The sequence below is a fragment of the Hyaloscypha bicolor genome (assembly GCF_002865645.1).
Source record: "Hyaloscypha bicolor E unplaced genomic scaffold K444scaffold_15, whole genome shotgun sequence".
Classification (NCBI taxonomy): Eukaryota; Fungi; Ascomycota; class Leotiomycetes; order Helotiales; family Hyaloscyphaceae; genus Hyaloscypha; species Hyaloscypha bicolor.
Genome location: NW_020194517.1, coordinates 888,696 through 906,410, shown reverse-complemented (window position 1 = coordinate 906,410; position 17,715 = coordinate 888,696). Strand labels below are relative to the sequence as shown.

Sequence of the window (17,715 nt, the reverse complement as noted above, 5' to 3'; positions counted from 1 at the left end):
TGTTGTGTGACAGCAGAACTCCTATGTTACAGCATAGATGTATGTGATACCGTGACATCTGAGACCTCGGCCTTGGGTAGAACCTTGGATGTAAAATCCAAATATGATATCACTCATGGTTTTGCTCCGGCCTTTCAGGGTGAAAATTTTGTTCGGACGAAACTAGTCATCAAGCATTCATGACGACGATCTCCTGTCTACTCGATAACCTCAAGCGCGGCACCGACGTTGCACCGTTTAGAAGTTAGTGCTTCGCCTGAGCCCAGTGATGACGACTGCTAAAAATTAAAGTACAGCAGCTGTTACCCTAGTAAGGATGTATTCTCGGCCTAGCGTTCTTTATGCGTTTCACGCCGTTTGACTTTCCAATCTTGGGAAGCTCTCTAGAATTTGCTATGGATAGAACGTGATTAATTGATCTGTGCCAGCCTAGCAGAGTATTAAAGCAGCATCTGTCTCACTGACACAGGAATAGCTGTACACAATTGCATCAATGCGGCTCTCCTTGTTTTTACTCATAACTTCATATGTGCGGGTTTCTCCACATAAGTATGGACTGTCCTCGCGCTCAAGTAGGCTGAGCTGAGGTATCGGTCGAGTTCCCCTTTTCGTCTGGTCTGAAGGTCATGCTTCCTTCCTCGCAATATTCCATAACACAGATTCCAATTTCATTCAACATGCCCAGCCCGATATTTCCAATTAATGTGGTGGTTTCCAGACAAAGAGACCATGTGAGAAGTTGCTTCATCGGAAACCTGTCAAATGCAGGTCCTAGTCGTTCAAAAGGGGAGCCCTGTAACGTCCCCATGCGCCGCTCCACTTTTACTAAAATGCTGCTTACGACGCCCACGCGCACTGCCCAAGTTCTCTTCGTACCTTCTCTCCAACAGCGATTTCCCCTCATAAACATCACCCTTCCCTTCGTTCTTCTATACATGCAACCCAGCAACAACACAGGGACTGCGCAAGGCTGAATGTCACCCTCGCAGCCTCATTAGCCAACTCGGGACCTGTGTTGCACTCTAGGACCTTGGCAAAAGCCGTGGCGACTTGGCCCGCCTTTTCACTGGTCGGCTCGACCCCCAGCCAAGTCTTGGCATTCCTCCTCTCACCCGACGGAATCACAAGGCTGCAGCGATTCAACAACCTTGGCTTGGCTTGGCTTGGCTAAACATCACCTAAGCCGTTTGGATGTTTGCAGGTGCTGGTTCGATGCCCGCTTTGAGAAAGCGCCTCGGGGCGTCGATTGTGTTGACGCTGCTGTCGCTTGTTACAATTGTCCTTCTGCTTCCTACTTCGAGGGTGAGCACGCGATTACAGAAGATTGCCCTTGGTACCACGATCGATGGGTCATTATGGAGTTGGAGCTCAAGTTATGAAGAGGTAGAGGAGGATCTTGGCGGAGAGGGAACTAGATTGGTGATATTCGGTGATTCGTGGGTTGATGATACAATTGAAAATGGGCAGGGCGGGAAAGGGAAAAGCTGGGCTGATTATTTGTGCGAAGAGGTACGCTACTATCTATTCTTTATTGTTTTGTTTATATATATTGAGTTACTAATTATCGCAGATAAACTGTACCTCTCGTCTTAACTTCGCTGCGTCCCAACCTTTTGAATCCTGGCCTTCATTTCCGCCAACAGGGGTCATGACATCGAATTCAATTCACGAAGCCACGATCTCGAAGTCTAAATACACCATCGCTTTAGAAATCGCCGAATTATCACTTCTACCCGACCTAGCTACTCAAATCCAGTCATACATAGCTCTCCCACTACCAACACAGCGGCCGACCGAAACTATATTCGTGCTTTCATTCGGGTTTTGGGATGTTTACGACTTCTCTAGGCTTGATTACCCCATTGGGCAAAATGGTACAGACAACTCAATCAAGGAAATCTTCAAGCAACTAGATATCCTATATAACCACTTCACTACCAACCTCTACTCCGCAAACACTACAGATCACAGGGAGACCACAGCACCCTCGTTCCGAGTCATAATACCGAGACTCTTCGACCCTACGCTGCTCCCAGGATGGCTCACGCTTCGCCCTTCTCCTCCATCTCCGAGCAGCGTAGCAGAGCAACAAAAAAACGCCGTCTACCTCACCGAACGCTGGAACAACATCATGGTGAACCAAGTCGCGCAATGGGTCGTCACCCCGCCTCCACCAGCTCCTCAAAAATTTGAACAAAGCCCATCAGACGAAGACATCCGCAACAACAGCGAGCCTTTCCAGCCCACAGAAGAAGACCGAATAATTCAAAAAGATGTCTTTTACTACGACCTCCCCAAACTCCTTCTCGATATTATTATCGAACACCAGCTCGAAGATGAAGGACTCTCCGATGCATCTGGTCTCGGAAAGGGAGAGAGCCTATTTGAAAGCGTATACCAACCCTGCGTGCATGAGGCAGAGGGTGACGACACAGACGGCCTGATCGATCTTAACGGGATGCTAGTCTGTAAAGGGCCGGAAGACTACCTTTTCTGGGATTCGTTTAACCTTGGGCCTGCGGTGAAGGGAATGATTGGGAAAGAGATTGGGGACATGGTTAGGGGGAATAAGACGTTGAGGAATCAGTGGGAGCATTGAGAGATGTTGCATGTAGCATTTGATGGGATTAAAGAACGTGGGAATGGGTAGGCATTTGTGGAGTTTTGGAATAGCGAGCAAGGTTTCCTGGCGTTTGAGTCGCATTTAGGAGATACCAAAGATGTTGTAAGAAATGGATATATAGAAGGATGTCGTACAGTGTCGTCTAAAAGTTTCCTCTTGAAACCCTGTGTGATGTGGTAGATTCTCTTGTGAGCACTTGCAACCATAAAATTAGATAGCCAAATCGGTAGCATTGGTACCGGCCAAAGAGACATGCTCCGTCCCTCCCATGGCCAAGGCTCTGTGCTTTAAGTTTTGCAAGTCCTCGTCATGGGTGCAAGAGTTCAAAACAGACAACCTAAATCAAGGTCACGTTATGCAATTAGCGAATTTTGTTGCTGGTCGTATGTATCCAAATAAGCTTATTTTGCACCAGAGATCTCCAGTCGTAGACGTTAAGTCTGAACACACTTGAAACATCAGTGTATGTAGCATCCTATCTTGATCGAGTGCTTCAATGAAATCAAGATAAGGGTACGGTTTAGAAGAGATATGCTCTGCTACAGATAACCAAGCGAAAGCTGAGTTTCTGGGTCCCGCTGGGATTTCTTTTGCAATTTTGGTTTGTGGGACTTTGTTTTGCTCCTTTTGGTACCTTTCGCTAAACGTTTGTTTACTTCCTCGTCTCCACGAGTCACTGTAGTCGAAGCACTGCAGAACTACGGTATGAATGGAGACGCAAAGGATTGACTACAACTAGCATTATTTTTCATTCGCGAATGATCGAGGGAAGCTGTGATATCCATGCAGCATTCGCTAGTTGTTAAGTGTCGATGCAGTTGAGCATATTCATCCGCCTTTATCGGGCCCAAACTTCCTCCCGCTCACACCTTTCTGTCGCGCATCACTGGCGTGTACAAGCGCCACCGACTAAGTTGGTAGCTTGATCTGATACCTTGGGAGAATAAACACACCTTTTCAAAACCCATGGTTCACAACGGGAACATGAATGGTTTGTTGCATATCGGATAGGCTTGGCAGGGATATGTTTCCTGGAAATGATGGGGAAAGGCCCGAGTTCCCGTGACGCCGGTAGGTGTGCGGATGAGATTCATTCGATAATTTTGACTTGAATGTTGATATCGTTGGCCTTCGCTCGAGTGATTCTCGAATTCGCAGCAGGATGCCTCGATTCTTTGACGGGCCGTGGTCCCCAGAGCCGCTCTTCCCTTTCCTTCTCGCAAGAACAGATCGGCCTTGGCCGCGCTTCCCCTTTCTCTTCAGAAGCACAGATATCATCAAAATCCCGACAGCTCTGGCAGCACCTCGGATCTGCTTCTTCGCAATGCTCGCAGACCACAAGAACAAGGTGACAGCCCTTAGATCGGCATTTGCTCAACCTGTCTGAAGGTTTGTCACACAGGTGGCATTTTGATACGGGGTCTCCAGCTTCTTCACTAAGTCCCATTGAACCCCTGGCGTCGAAGACATAATTCTTTCCTCGAAATAAAGAGTGTTCGGGCTTCTTGCTGCCCAGCTTGATCTCCTCGTCAATCCAAGCTAGATAAGCAGCAATACCACCTTTCAGAGTGCACACTGTATCTCCCTCCCGCTTCTCCATGTTCTCCTGCAAGAATCTCGCACCTTTCTCACACCTAATCCCTCCAGTGCAATACGTCATAAATTGTCTGCCCTCAGTCCGCTCGCTGTCGTCCTTTCCAGCCATATGCCTCTTCACATATTGCGGCCATTGCGAAAATCTCCTAATCCCAGGTCTCACAGCAGGTTCTCCTGTCTTTGGATGCACAAAATATCCAATTCTTGACTCATAGTGATTCCTCACATCCATCAATACTGTCCCATCATCCTTCAAGCATTTGTCATGGAACTCCTCTGGGGACAGAACTTCAATTTGATCCCAACTTTTAGGGCTATAGTTCATTACTCCCATCGGTGTAATCTCAGAAGTTACACGGACACTGGCCCGAGGACCTCCAAACACACATGCACATCCTCCCGGAGTAGGTTTGAAAAAACCATTCTTCTTAGCTTCCGTGTCCAAATCAAGACCAGAAAACGACCAATGGGAAATACATTCCTGGATATAGGCTTCGATTTCAGCTTTGGTGCCTGCAACTGTGATGTTGAATCCTTCCTTCGCGACGCGGATCTTGCCTCCGAGGTTAAATTTCTGCGTCAGATTTGTGTGGAAGGCGGCCAGAATTGAGGGCTCAGCTGCTGAGGAATCATGTTGAGAGGGTAGTGGTGGGGAGGCTGCGAAATAGCGGTAGAAGAGGAGAACGAGGCCATCGTTGGAGGCCGGACAGGTACAGGTGAAGGAGACTGGGTCCGATGAACCTGTCGGAAGCCGGGGCATGCTTAAGCTCGAGAGATGTATCAAAACTTGCTTTTGGAGGCAATCCGAATGTCTCGATCCTGTGTGGTACTGCTCAATGATTTTGCAATGCCTCTGATTCATGTATTGGAGCCGTACACTGCGAAATGGGCAGAATGGGCGTCGTTGACATGTCAACAACTCCTCTTCACACTGGTTATCGCTGAGCCAACCGGTGCAGGTTGACAGAAATATGAGAAGGTGGACCAGAGAGAAAGAGGAGCAGGGCAGCTGTTCATATGGCCACGTCTCAATAGACCGTCTCACCTCTATGATCGAGAAAAAAGACAGCTCAAGATGGAAATTTAACAATCCCAAATTTGACTGACATGGAACAAAAAGTGCAATTTACATGACCTCGGCTTTGTTTCACATTCAAGCTAACCTCGTTTGATCACCGAGCCTTGGCATTCTTGACTACACTTACTCAGCACTCTCATCTCCATCTGGTGCATCATCCCATCGATTGAAAATGTCAGACTCAGACTATGCAACTCAAACAACCACAGAGTCACCGGCGGCGGCACTGAGGAACATCGGCCTATCCTCCCGAGACCTCATGGCAGCAATCAACAGGCTGGGCTCAAGCCTGGAGATTCCCAACCTAGCCCCGTGGGACCCGTTTACCACCTCAGAATCAAATCAAGAGGGAGCTTCCGAAGAAATTGTTCAAGATAACTTCACCTGTTTTGGGCAGCTGCCTTCTGAGCTCCGTATCAAGATCTGGAGTTATGTGTGCTACCAACCTCGCAATGTTGACATCTTCACGGACAATCTAGGAGTGATCCGTGTAACTGAAGACGTACATTTTGATGCCTACAAATTCTACTCGCATTTCTGCTCTCACCCTGCTGTTCTCCACATTTGTAGGGAAGCCAGGGAAGAGGGGTTGAAGCATTATCAACTTGAATTTGGAACCTCTCATCACTTCTCAATCGTCAATATCTCGACACCTCCCCGGATCTACGTCAATTTCGCCTGCGATAGGCTTTGTCTCTTGAAGCCCGACTCCTTTGGCTCAGATCTCGAGGATCGATTTCTGTGGTTCGTTCACATTTGCAGGGAGCGTGGTGCGCGCTCACTCGCCATAAATGTTGCCCAAGATCAACACTGGCCTTTTGTCGACGTAGCCACGTCATGGAATGCGTTAGAGGAGCTCATTTTGTTCGGATCCGTGCAGAACTTCGAGTACTTGCACAACGCCGGCATCCCCATAGACTTTGTGGCGCCTCATGGGACCGGGGCTCATAACAAAGACGAGTACCTTGAAGACGCCGCAGTGAGGCAGTTGGAAATTGCGCGGCGGGACTTCCTTGCGCTATTCGAGATGCATAATGATGGTTTGAAATTCGATATGTCGGTTGATAATAGAAATACTTCGATGAAGGAAAAGGGAAAGCCCTTGTGGAAAGCTCCTGTGGTTGAGATTTGCCATCTCGTTGTTGGTGGGCAGAAGGACTCAAATGGCTGGGCCTGGGGAAGATGAGACTTACCGATGGGAAGAGCGATTTAGTGAAATCTGCTCGAGCGATGACGTGGAGATAGTTATGGGATTGAATTTCAAATTCCTATAATGTGGTTCAGTGAAAAGCTGGAACGATGAAGGTATCGTTTTGCATTGCAGAATCAATTTTTGCCAAAGTTTCAGCTAGCTATGCAGCAAATGTCTCTATGTGTACATACATCAATTAAAACCCATCCAGGATCCCTGCGTCCAATCGATAGTATTCAGCCAATCCAAATCATCCATCTCATTAAATGTTGCCAACATGGGATCAAACGGAAACTCGTTTCCTTCTTCGTCCCTTACCTCCTTCTGAGATGGCTCAAGGACATGATCCAGGACCCGTCTTACCACTTTTCTCAATCTTTGAGCAAGGGTATAGTTTCCATCTGTTGGCCTTACCCACTCCAAAAACGCGATAAAGAGAGTTAATTTCTGGATGCCATCGGAGCGTGAGAATTGAATCGAGCTTCGGCCCACTGCGTCCTTGAGAAGCTCAATGCAGATCACACCAGCAGAAGGAATGCCGTAATATGTTATCTATTCGAAATCAGCAGCCAGCCAGCGTTAGATACGTGATGAATCCACCCACAATCCAGTCGAAGCTGTGAGAAAAGCGCATCAGCTGATCTCTCTTGATCCAAAACATCATTGAGATATCTATCATCTCCATAGCGGTATCAAGAAGGCCCTGCCCATTCGCAAAGCCCCGCGCGATGGCCACTCGATCTATGAGAAACTTATTTTGGAGGTATTGAAGCAGAATGTGGGATTGCTCAAACAGAAGGCCTCCTGTGCTACCCTTCGGTATCTTTCCCTCGGTGTAGTATTGAAGTTGAGGAGGAATAGCCTGATACATCTCGAATGATCGACGATGCAAATCACTGGCCTTTCATTAGCGTGAATATTAAGTGGAAATTTGATTCGCTCACTTGATTCGCGCTTCTGAGCCGTCCACGTTGACACCAAGGGCAAGTTCCAAGATTTCTTCCCTGATGGTACATACCTGAACTTTTACGCGCAAGATAGTGGCCGGATAGTAGGTATCGTCTGATTTGTCTGATTTCTTCCATCCATTTACGTCAAGTTTGTTGAGTTCAAGGGTCAACTCATCCTCTGGCAAGAAGGTCGCCTCACTGGGCAAATCAAGACATGGCTGAACGTCGCAGAACATTCGAGTAAGCAGGGGCGGCGTTCCATTCAAAGACGCGTGGGTCTTGTCATTGCAATATATTGCACAGAATAGTCGTCTCTTGTACTCGGAGCTCGCTGTTACCTTGCTAGTAGCGTAGTCGGGAAGTCTGTGAAGCCCAGAAGTAATACTTGTCGTAATCAGGTCCCCATGAAGACGTCGGATGCTGTAGGCTATTTGATTATTAGCATCAAGTTGACAAGGACTATATTGTATGATTTGCTTACTGTCATCCCCTGTGCAACCAGTTTCCAGCCTTTTCAGGCTCTGAATCAGGGCTGTGACAAGGTAATTGACAGTCTCCGAATCATCACACATTTTCAAACATACGCCAGCACATTCTTTCATCCTCCAGGCGGTCTGTTTTCTGTCTCTCCCATCGTTCTCCGTCGCTTTGAAGGCCGGATCCCAGTCCTGCAACGACATAAAGCCCAGTCCGAAAAAACAAAATAGCATGCCCATCATCTCAAATCGAATATTGGAGCCAGTGAAAGTATTCATCCATTCGGTTGGATCATCAGGACTTGGTGCTAACGGTGTCTCTTCATTCTCAAAAAGGACATCAGCAATACGAGCCATGGGTTCCTCCTCTCGCGGCCCAGACAATTCGGCTTCGAACGTAGACCATAGTTTCGTGATGCAATGCCTGACCATTACAGGATTCAGGCTTGATTCACGAATGGAATCAAAATTGGCGAGGAGCATCTCACAAACTTCTCTTGATGGAATGTTCAAGAGGGCCTTGACAGTTTGTTTCGTACGTGCCGTAGGTCCGTTTGGTCTTTCTCGGCCGAGAAGGGGTACTCCGAATGGCCATGCCCCCGGATGCTTTCGAATGTCCTCTCCAATATCCAACAAGTCTTCCTGGTGTTCAGAAAATATAGCTGCAAAACTAGTCGGACCGTAATATCGAGCCGACCGTCTGAATATCATGTCACTCCAGCCCGCTTTAGGTTTCCATGTACTGAATATGTCTCGTTTAATGACAGACTTCTGAGTAGCAGGTAATTCAGGAGCAATTGCACCATTTTGTCCTTCACGTGACGGGGTTTCAGGCAGCAGCTCTGTGGAACCTTGGAAGGGCGGAGGGTGAGAGGTTCCCAATGATTGTGGAGATTGTAATTGACCAGCCTGATCAGTAGAGACGCTTGAACTTTGCTGTGGGGAAATTATCGCGGTCTTTCTGGTCATCGGCGCTGGATGATAAATACATTTTGCGGTTGTCTTCCTTCTCACACATCTTCCGCAAAAAGGTGCCCCATGGTCGCAAGCCAGCTTCCCTTTCCGGCAAGGCTCGCATGCTTGTTTCTTGCCGTTTCGACGGTATCCAATTCCGCTTTCCTTTGGTGGCATATCGGTAGATTGGTGAGGACGCAGATTTGAAAATCCATCAAGGACTTATTCGGATTTAAGCCTGACGACAGCTTGTGCATTATCATGAAAGGAACAGGTACATGGCATGTGTGCGATATTGATGTGTAACTTCTGGATCGGCCCGTGGTGGTCTCGGTATTGACATAAAAGAAAGGATGAAGGTCTAGCTGCTCCCTGTTCGTGGAATCAACATTGTCGGAAGCACTTGCTCTAAACCAGGAAGCGCGAAAGGTAAGCTTCACGTGATCGATCAGAGGTGAGCCTCCCGAGGTCATCATTTCGGGGCATGATCACGCGTGGGGCTTCACGTGACTAGATATGGTTAGCCGCGGCATACAAGTGATGGCAACGCCAAGAACTGCGTTCTTGGTTATGTAACCTTTTGCCAGGATGTGGCGTAACGTAGATTGTCAGCTACGGAAACGACAGCATTAAGGGTTATGTGCAGATGACTCAGCTACCGTGAGGGGCAAAAATGGTTGAATCTTGTAAAATGCTCTATTCTACCATCTCCCAGTTAGGAAACTCTAAGATAGTTCTATGAATCAACGGCGACATTGCCATGCTCAGCCACCACCTATGAATGTACCTTGAGGCCTATTCTATGTATTCCTTCAAATCCCGAAGACGCTCTTTTGCCTGCTCTAGAACATCGTCCTCTTTACAGACTGCGAATCGCAACCAGTCTTCTCCAATATGAGCGTTTGCATCGGTGTAGAACTCTGTCGGTGGAATAGCTGCCACGCCAACTTCCTGTATCAAGAACCAGCTGAGTTTGAAATCTCGAGGTCTGTCCTTGACATGATCTGGGAATGGATAATCTGCCGGTATCTTGACTTTCTTCATATTGACAAGCACAAAGTAGCCACCCTCGGGATCAGAGAATGGCAAATCAAGCTCTTTCCATATTTCGTTAAACGAGTCCATCTTCCCCTTCATTTCTGTTTTTGTTGTCTCCCAGAAGTTCTCAGCATCGGCTTGCTCGAATCCCACGGCTGCAGCCTCTTGGAGAGGTGAGACAGTAGTATAACAGATTCGAGTGTGTGCACCCGCAACGTAAGTGATGAGATCCGGGGGGCCAATGAGCCATCCAACGCGCCATCCTGTAGCATAGAAGTTCTTCCCGGCTGACCCCACGGTCAAGGTAAGTCTCTCGATCTCAGGAGACAATGTGGCTACCCTGGTAAAAGGGACATAGTAGAGTCGATCGTAAACTTCATCGGAAAGAATGATGATATTGTTCTTGATGCAGAGGTTGGCAATATTGAGTAGCTCGTCTCTTGAAAATACCTTGCCAATAGGATTGTGAGGAGTGTTGATGACAATCATCTTTGTCCGATTTGTAATTGCTCTTTCCAGTTCCTCAAAGTCGATGGTCCATTCGGCAGCTGATGTGTTTTCTGTGGCTCCTTGAGGTGGCGGGTGAAGCGGAACATAAACAATCTTGCCACCCGGCATCTCGATATTGCTGATGTACCTGCGGAGGATAAGTTTGTGGATAGACATGGCCCAGAAAAGACAGCTTACTGATCAAAGAAAGGCTCAAATATGATCACCTCGTCACCTTCTTCGATGAAACCCATGAATGCACTCAACATGCCTGCCATTCGTCAGCAAAAAGCTTACCGCCAAAGCATAAATTGCTGACCCTCATTCGCTCCTGTTGTAATCGTTACCTCGGTGTCTGGATTCAGTTTGCGTCCCCATAATGGCGAATAAGCATCCGCAATGGCTTTCTTTAGACGCGGTCTTCCCTTTGTCGGCGAGTATTGATTGCAATCAACCTTGTCAAGAGCCTGCTTTGCAGCATTTATGATGAAAGGTGGAGGGTTATAGCCAAAAAACCCTTGGCCCATGTTGACAATGGGTTGCTTTGGAGATGCCGCGGCAGCTTCGTTGACAATCGTCCTGCAGAGTAATGTTAGCACCCGTTCAAGGCAGGTTTTGATGAAGAAGAAACAGAGGCTCCCTTGTGTTACTCATGGGCAGGAACTCCAGTCACAGACACTTGTCACAGCAGTGGAAAGTTGTCCATAGATAAACAACAAAAGACCTGCCACATACCATACATCTTGTCTCTTGCCTGCAACCCTCTTGGCGGGTTGTATCTTTGCTCCTTTTTCCATTATACGATGGAGGTTTCTTCGAGCACCGAAATCGGATGGAGGGGTCGAGTACTTGTGAATGAGGTGTTGCCAGGGTCGTACCAGCAGACAAACTGCAGTTCGAGGCCTCATGGAGGATTTAACATGGAGACTATATAGCGGTCTAGCGGCCGCGTACTAGAGGGGGCAATTGCTCACGAATCGAAATGCTGACCCCTTTGCGCAAAAATTGATAGAGGCAGCTTCGAAATGGCGTCAACTGCGGGATTACCACGGCCGCGGTGGACTCCGTAGATTTAAGCGAATGCGCCCCCTAGCCGCTACCCCTCCTCACCCTTCACTAGCATTTACTACGTATGTTCACCAAATTTGAAGTATTTCTCCACCCCGAAATTGGGAAAATTATAGAACTGGAATCTTTACTCTTTTGGAAACTTTATTTCCCCAGGTGTTTCTTTTTCAGGTCCAGTTCCCATCCTTTGCCTCGTTTCGGTCAAAACTTCCCCGCCAATGGACTCTGCAAAACATAAACCCGTCCACGGTGTTTTAACACGATGGATTATTATGCAGCTCAAACCTGGATTCGAATTCTCTTGAATACGAGTCGGGACGTTGCGGGCCCCTGGCTATGCAGAAGCAAAATATGCTCTCATGTGGCACGTACATTTCCGTGAAGCTTCTTACCCCAACTTTGGCTACTATGCCGAGAAATACTACCCTCCGCCTCGGAATGAACTGCATGTGCCCTCCACCTCGGGGTGGCCTGCGTGGACCTTGGATCTGCTCATTCAAACGTGCATTTCGACCGTACAAAAGCTTCGCCTTCAATTCCGCTGTTTCAAATCATACCGACCCTTTACTTGAGTATTGGATCTCTCACGGCCAGGCAAGAGAATCATACACAACTGTCGTTTCAGTTTCAGTAAACTGCTAGATCCGCCCCTTTTGACCCAGTCAGACCTGGCTGCTCCTGCCAAAGTTTTGCAGATCACCCTTCACCTGCTGTTTTGCTAATTGCCTTTGGTTCAAAGATGCCGTGATTCCAAATATGGTTAGTGCATAAGGTCTGGATCGAATGTGGTGTGAGCCAAGAGTAGTAAGTCCCAAGACTGGAGAGTCTTGTATGAGTAGAGGTAATCTCGCTCCCGTCATGTGCTTTGAGCGGCAAGAAGAATTTCCTCACTCAACAGGGCTCCACAAATAGGATGCTGCAGACCGCGAAATCAATAGAGCAGTCAGGAGCAAGGTGTCCTTGGTGGGGGTCATAGCCATCCAGGAGTGAGAAATTGATGTCCGATGGAGCAGAAGACCACAAGCCAACATTCAACGGGATTGGGAATGTCGAGGCCAAGATTGCACAGGTTTCCACACTGTTTGGGCTAGGGGGCCGAAATTGAGGTGAATTACGATTACGAAAGAGGAAAAATTTAAACTTGGCTTGGGGAGCTACCACTTGTCATTACCCGCTCTCACTCCACTTCCTGGTCGTCCTGGCCGATTGCTACCATTCTTGGAGATAAGCGAAGCAACCCATAGCGACAGAATACACATACTGCACGGCTAATCACTTAGAATTTTCGTTCGTACCGGAGATCATATCAAGCGCTGCACTCCACTTAGAGCACAGCTTGCAAAATGAACACAAACGAGTGTGTAAAGCTGATTTCGGCAAGAGGGAAGACGTCCAGGAAAGGGAATTCTGGTGGAGACACTTCTCAGATGTAGTTTTGGAAGGGAAAGGAGAACATTCTCCTCATTGGCCCCCATTTAATGACGATAGATGAAAACGGTTGGAATCATGATCTTCGAGAGAAGTTAGGATTTACCCCTGTCACGCTAGCGGCCGCACATTTGAGTGTTTTTCTTACTCCCGAACATGGCTCGCGCATCAACAGCACCTGTCCAACGTCACAAGCAGGCGCATTCCCACCTCGATAATCGACTAGAGGTCATTGTTAATTATTGTCAATAATGTGACCACTGACACTCCCTCGAGAGTCGTTGGCTGCTCTCTCGGTGCATATTCCTCGAACCCAGATTCATCAGAAGAGCTGCCCGAAATGGCTTCTCTAGTATCGTCGGCGGATACGACTCTGCATATTACAGTCCGATTTACGACCTCGATTCCAGATCTTCTGCTGGATGTTCCAGAGCCTGGTGAAACGGCAGTAATTGCTTTGAAGCACCTCATTCGGTCAAAGCTTGACCCTCCTACTTCGCAGCATCGATTTCGCTTTATACACGCTGGCAAGCTCCTGAAAGACGATGATCTCTTGTCTGCCGTGCTAAAGATTCCTTTCCCACCTCCTCGAGCGCCGGATCCGAAAGGCAAGGGGAAAGCAGTCGAGCCACCTCCTCCACGCGTCTACATCAATTGCTCTATCGGCGATGCATTGACATCCTCGGAGCTTTCTGCGGAAGCCCTTGCAGCTACTGCCTCGACGAACAAGTCTAAGAAGACCGGCAGAAGTGAGGTAGGCAATGAAGGTTCGGCACAATCTGCTGCCAAAACGATAACAACCCCAGCTCCCCGAGGTTTCACGCGACTTCTCACTGCTGGCTTTACTGCAGCAGAGGTAAATCAACTTCGATTACAGTTTCGATCCATACAATCCAATATACACACTCCAGATACTATGCCCTCTCCGAACACCTTATTGCGGATGGAAGATGCCTGGATTGATGATAATGCCGGAAATGCTGGCACAGGGGCAGGCAATGGTGGCTTCGACTTTGGGGAAGATGGTCTCGGAGGTGGAGCACTAGATGATCTGCTCTGGGGGAACGTTATGGGTTTCTTATGGCCGCTGGGTTGTATAGGATGGTTGATCAGAGAAGGAGGGGTGTGGTCGAGAAGGAGACAAATTGCAGTCTTCACAGGGTTTGTGCTCAGCCTCACATTTGGTATGTTGAGGGTTGTATCATGATACTCCGAACTACTACGGCCGGTGTTTGGAGAATGAGCAGTATTCAACAGCAACTAAGGGCTGCCGACAATGATACCCAACACTCGAACATTTCTGCGGAGTCAGTAGTCGAGAATTCGCTGGATGTAATTATGGAATTATACTTTCTCAAATCAGGTCGATTTGGCGGACAAGCTGGCATCCTGTAGGACAAGTTTCAAAGTCGTATGCATGTAAGTTCAGGGGTTAATGCACGTGGTCAAATCTCCTCAGCCTCACCATGCCGTTTCCTTTCAAGCTGAAGTTCGGTTTGCAGTACTGAAAATCTTTCTTTGCCTGTCCTTGTTAAGCTTTTCGGCGTTTTGCAATTCCAAAACTGTTATTCATGGCACTTCTTTTGGGAGGGAAAAGTCCCGAAAGGACTAAAGACCCCTCTTCTGACAATGTCCTCCTAGATGCAATTAAGAGTGGCGATGAGAATCTTGTGCGAGAACTCTTGTGCCCAGGACGGGCCAGCCCGAGAGCGAAAAGACCTCGACGGACAGACTGCTCTCCACCTAGCGGTGTGCAACGATCATAAATCAAAAGTGAGCCTTTTGCTAGACAAGAGGGCGGATACTGAAGCGGACCAAAATAGTGGCGAGAATCCTCTTGACTTTGCCGCAGTATCAGGGTATGTAGGTGTTAGGGGAGAAACACTGTCCTGTTCGCGATTATCCATGATTTTCCCTTGAGACACTGCCCTCTCCTGAAACAACCAATATCGAGCAATTATTAACTCTCCCGTTAGCTAGGTATCAACATATTGTTGAACTTCTTGTGGAATTCAATGCCAATATCGAAGCTCTAAATTTAAAAACCCGGATTACGGCATTACACGCTGCAATTGGCAAAAGACATATCCAAGTTGCTAGGTTCTTCTAAAGCATGGCGCAAACGTCGACTGGAGGGATCTAGCTGGCGATACTCCATTAAGCATTGTCGTGCGCAGGGGGGCAGGGAGGACCTGAAAATAGCGGAGCTGCTCCTGCAGTATGGAACGAACAAGAAAATCCGGCTTCCAGACAGTGGAGGATTTGGCAGCAGGGGACAATGCAATAATTGACGTGCTCAATACAGTTCCGTTACTGGAAGGGCCGGCAATCTTGCCGTTCAGAGCTAACGAAAAGCTTTGTCCCCGACAACGGCACCAAATTATCTGTTCCGAAGATCATCTACTCTGCTAAAGTGTCCTAGATTCCGTTATAAGTTGCTGTCCTCAACGTCGGCAATCCTGGGTAAACGCAGCGGATCTCCACAGCCTCTGGGCCACTAAATCCTACAAGCTGGGGTAGGCGCGTTATCAAGTTCAAGGATGCAATTGGGCGGAAGTTCAATTTCCCATTTGACCCGTGTAAAACTTGGCCAGTAAGTGTACTCCTCTCTTAGGGTCTGTGTCGTTGACATCAAATAGAGTATGAAAGCGCTAATACGGGAAGCTTTCCTACATATCGAAATCATTGGCAATCATGTTGTAGAAAGCCATTATAATCTGCTTGGATCAGATGGGGGGATTGTTCTGCCCACTCTTTGGGAAGAATTGATCGAACCTGGTTGGTCCGTCTCTATGCACATGTGGCCTATGCTGGAGTCCCCCCCTCCGAACGTGGGCCATTTCCTCCTGGGCCTCTTAGAAGCCATCCCCAAGGCCTCGCCATTCCCCTTCAACCAGGGCCATCACCCAGGCACCAGCCAAGGCCTCCTCATGGACCTCCACCTCCTTCAGCCCCGAATTGGCTAATGCTCCCTCCTGGGCCTCTTCCACCTCGACAAGGTGAAAAGCATGCACGAGAACTGACAGAATGGATGGCAGGAGACCCGGAGTATAGGAGTGATGATCCAGTATTCAGAGGGTCTGCCTCTCCACCTCTAGGAGGTGGTTCCCCGACACCAAAGTGCTTAACAAGTAGAAAAGTTCCACCAGGGTTTGCCGGCAACTCCCTGGGGCACAATCAAAAAGGCGACAAAAACAGAGGACAAACAGCTGGTCCATCAGGTCAACAACCCAGGAATTCTCGATTCGATAGAGATCCAAGGACGAGATCATGGTCGCCGCTGATCCAAGAAGACCCATTGAATGTCCAACAAATCATCTCAACCACTTGACACTCTCATCAAGAACCCCTATAGCTTCCGTCTACGATCTAGCAACACTAATCACTGACTGCTGTGCCAATGTGTTTGATCAATACCATATCCCTGACGAATTTCAATTCTTAGATTTCTTTGAACGCTTCATTGGAGCGGTAGTAAGCCCAGTCTTCGCTGTCCATATTTTTGCTAACAGTTTTAGGTTGATGGAGAGGCACAGTTCCTCCAAGAATTTACTGAGGGTCTCGACCGACTAAACCGCTCACCAGATGCGGATTCGGTCGAACTCTTGAGCATATCTAGAGAGACAAAGCTCCTAGTAGAAATAAAGGATATACGGGATGAATTGAGCATCCTGAAAATGGTCTTAAAGGACCAAGAAACAACCATGACACAAATGTGGGGGATCATTGAAGACGCCAAGATTAAGCCGGGCAAAGAGCAAGATCCACATGCATCGTACAAGCGCAACAGAATCCTCGAAATTCATTTGTTCCGAATCAAAAAGATGGAAGAACTGGCCAACAAGGCGTACGATGAGGTATATTCTTCCAACACATCCAAACTTCATGCTAATGCTATGAGATCAAACATCTTCTCGACCTGAAGCAGAAGCAGGCAAATATATCCGAAGCTCTTTCAGCCCGCAAACAAGCTGAAAACATAGCGGAGCAATCTAGAATTGCTGCAGGCCACGCGAAAGATGGGGCCAGGCAGGCTGAGTTGGGGGTGGAACAATCTGCCTTGCTCGTGGAACAAGCTGCACTTGCTGGAAAACAGGCCGAGGAGACTGCGAGGCAAGGGAAGACTCTTCTGGTCTTCACGATAATTACCATTGTCTTCGTACGTGCTCGACTCTCCTTTGAGACATTTAAATCTAGTAGATCAAGCTTCCACTCTCGTTTATGGCTGCCTTCTTCGCTATTAATATCAATTCGTTCTCGTTCAATGATACGGTTATGTTTTGAAGTACATGTGTAAGTCAACTTCCTAGTGCGGAATTCAACTTCTTTGTGCTCCAGAATCACTGATAGCGTTGTAGTGAGTATTGTATTTGCAGCATCAGTCCCCTTCATTTTCTTGGCCTTTTATCAAGATGAGATTACATAGTGGTTAATTTCACGAAGAAGTGGTCGGATACGTACCGCGGTGGTTGAAGAAACCACTTACGATTGTTCTCTAAATTGGAGTTGCTTTGATGCTTGTGATAACTTTGTCACTTGTGTGGACAAGGCCGTTGGCATCCTTAACCAAGATCGCAGTCACAATTGCAATTGTTTTGCTCGTGGTTGTTGCTGGCGTGTGCTGTGGTGTTTACGGGTTGTATATCAATGGAAGATCATGACTCGAAGAATCCGGGGGCGATGGCGAGATAGGCAGTTTAGTAAGTAACTAAGTAATTGAACCTGCGCAAAAAAGGAAAGTAGATGGAAGAAGTAGAATCTAAATCAGGAAGAGGAGCAAGATGAGTCGTGTTGGGGAATCATAACCTCGTAGAATTGTCTTT

At 47.8% G+C, this 17,715-nt stretch overlaps 8 protein-coding genes across 8 annotated transcripts; 5 read left to right on the top strand and 3 right to left on the bottom strand.

Annotated features, from left to right (window-relative positions):
• The first annotated feature begins 889 nt into the window (after window positions 1-889).
• Window positions 890-2,897, top strand: K444DRAFT_552551 (uncharacterized protein). The gene is made up of 2 exons (XM_024876585.1): window positions 890-1,509; window positions 1,571-2,897. Exons 1-2 carry the CDS (start codon window positions 1,192-1,194, stop codon window positions 2,597-2,599), a joined length of 1,347 nt encoding a protein of 448 aa, XP_024742958.1. The 5' UTR covers window positions 890-1,191; the 3' UTR covers window positions 2,600-2,897.
• Window positions 2,898-3,322: 425 nt separating this feature from the next.
• K444DRAFT_607467 (uncharacterized protein) lies at window positions 3,323-5,296 on the bottom strand. The gene has a single exon (XM_024879182.1). It carries the CDS (start codon window positions 5,079-5,081, stop codon window positions 3,714-3,716), a length of 1,368 nt encoding a protein of 455 aa, XP_024742957.1. The 5' UTR covers window positions 5,082-5,296; the 3' UTR covers window positions 3,323-3,713.
• Window positions 5,297-5,437: 141 nt separating this feature from the next.
• Window positions 5,438-6,582, top strand: K444DRAFT_161348 (uncharacterized protein). The gene has a single exon (XM_024870667.1). It carries the CDS (start codon window positions 5,470-5,472, stop codon window positions 6,481-6,483), a length of 1,014 nt encoding a protein of 337 aa, XP_024742956.1. The 5' UTR covers window positions 5,438-5,469; the 3' UTR covers window positions 6,484-6,582.
• A 5-nt stretch (window positions 6,583-6,587) lies between these two features.
• On the bottom strand, window positions 6,588-9,248 carry K444DRAFT_659281 (uncharacterized protein). Its single transcript, XM_024886338.1, has 4 exons — window positions 7,921-9,248; window positions 7,434-7,866; window positions 7,094-7,385; window positions 6,588-7,041 (listed from the first exon to the last, which is right to left on the bottom strand). The coding sequence occupies exons 1-4, from the start codon at window positions 9,044-9,046 to the stop codon at window positions 6,682-6,684; spliced, it is 2,211 nt and encodes a 736-aa protein (XP_024742955.1). The 5' UTR covers window positions 9,047-9,248; the 3' UTR covers window positions 6,588-6,681.
• A 288-nt stretch (window positions 9,249-9,536) lies between these two features.
• K444DRAFT_607465 (kynurenine aminotransferas-like protein) lies at window positions 9,537-11,322 on the bottom strand. The gene is made up of 4 exons (XM_024879181.1): window positions 11,132-11,322; window positions 10,716-10,975; window positions 10,595-10,667; window positions 9,537-10,544 (listed from the first exon to the last, which is right to left on the bottom strand). Exons 1-4 carry the CDS (start codon window positions 11,302-11,304, stop codon window positions 9,665-9,667), a joined length of 1,386 nt encoding a protein of 461 aa, XP_024742954.1. The 5' UTR covers window positions 11,305-11,322; the 3' UTR covers window positions 9,537-9,664.
• A 1,750-nt stretch (window positions 11,323-13,072) lies between these two features.
• Window positions 13,073-14,347, top strand: K444DRAFT_607461 (uncharacterized protein). The gene has a single exon (XM_024879180.1). It carries the CDS (start codon window positions 13,233-13,235, stop codon window positions 14,097-14,099), a length of 867 nt encoding a protein of 288 aa, XP_024742953.1. The 5' UTR covers window positions 13,073-13,232; the 3' UTR covers window positions 14,100-14,347.
• A 1,072-nt stretch (window positions 14,348-15,419) lies between these two features.
• Window positions 15,420-15,858, top strand: K444DRAFT_518178 (uncharacterized protein; the record flags this gene model as incomplete). Its single annotated transcript, XM_024873842.1, has 2 exons — window positions 15,420-15,485; window positions 15,532-15,858. Coding segments are annotated over 2 exons (393 nt in total), but the record flags the coding sequence as incomplete, so codon positions are not given.
• On the top strand, window positions 15,719-17,253 carry K444DRAFT_701550 (uncharacterized protein; the record flags this gene model as incomplete). The annotated part of the gene is made up of 4 exons (XM_024888035.1): window positions 15,719-16,366; window positions 16,411-16,749; window positions 16,794-17,051; window positions 17,251-17,253. The coding sequence occupies exons 1-4, from the start codon at window positions 16,163-16,165 to the stop codon at window positions 17,251-17,253; spliced, it is 804 nt and encodes a 267-aa protein (XP_024742951.1). The 5' UTR covers window positions 15,719-16,162.
• Window positions 17,254-17,715: the final 462 nt, after the last annotated feature.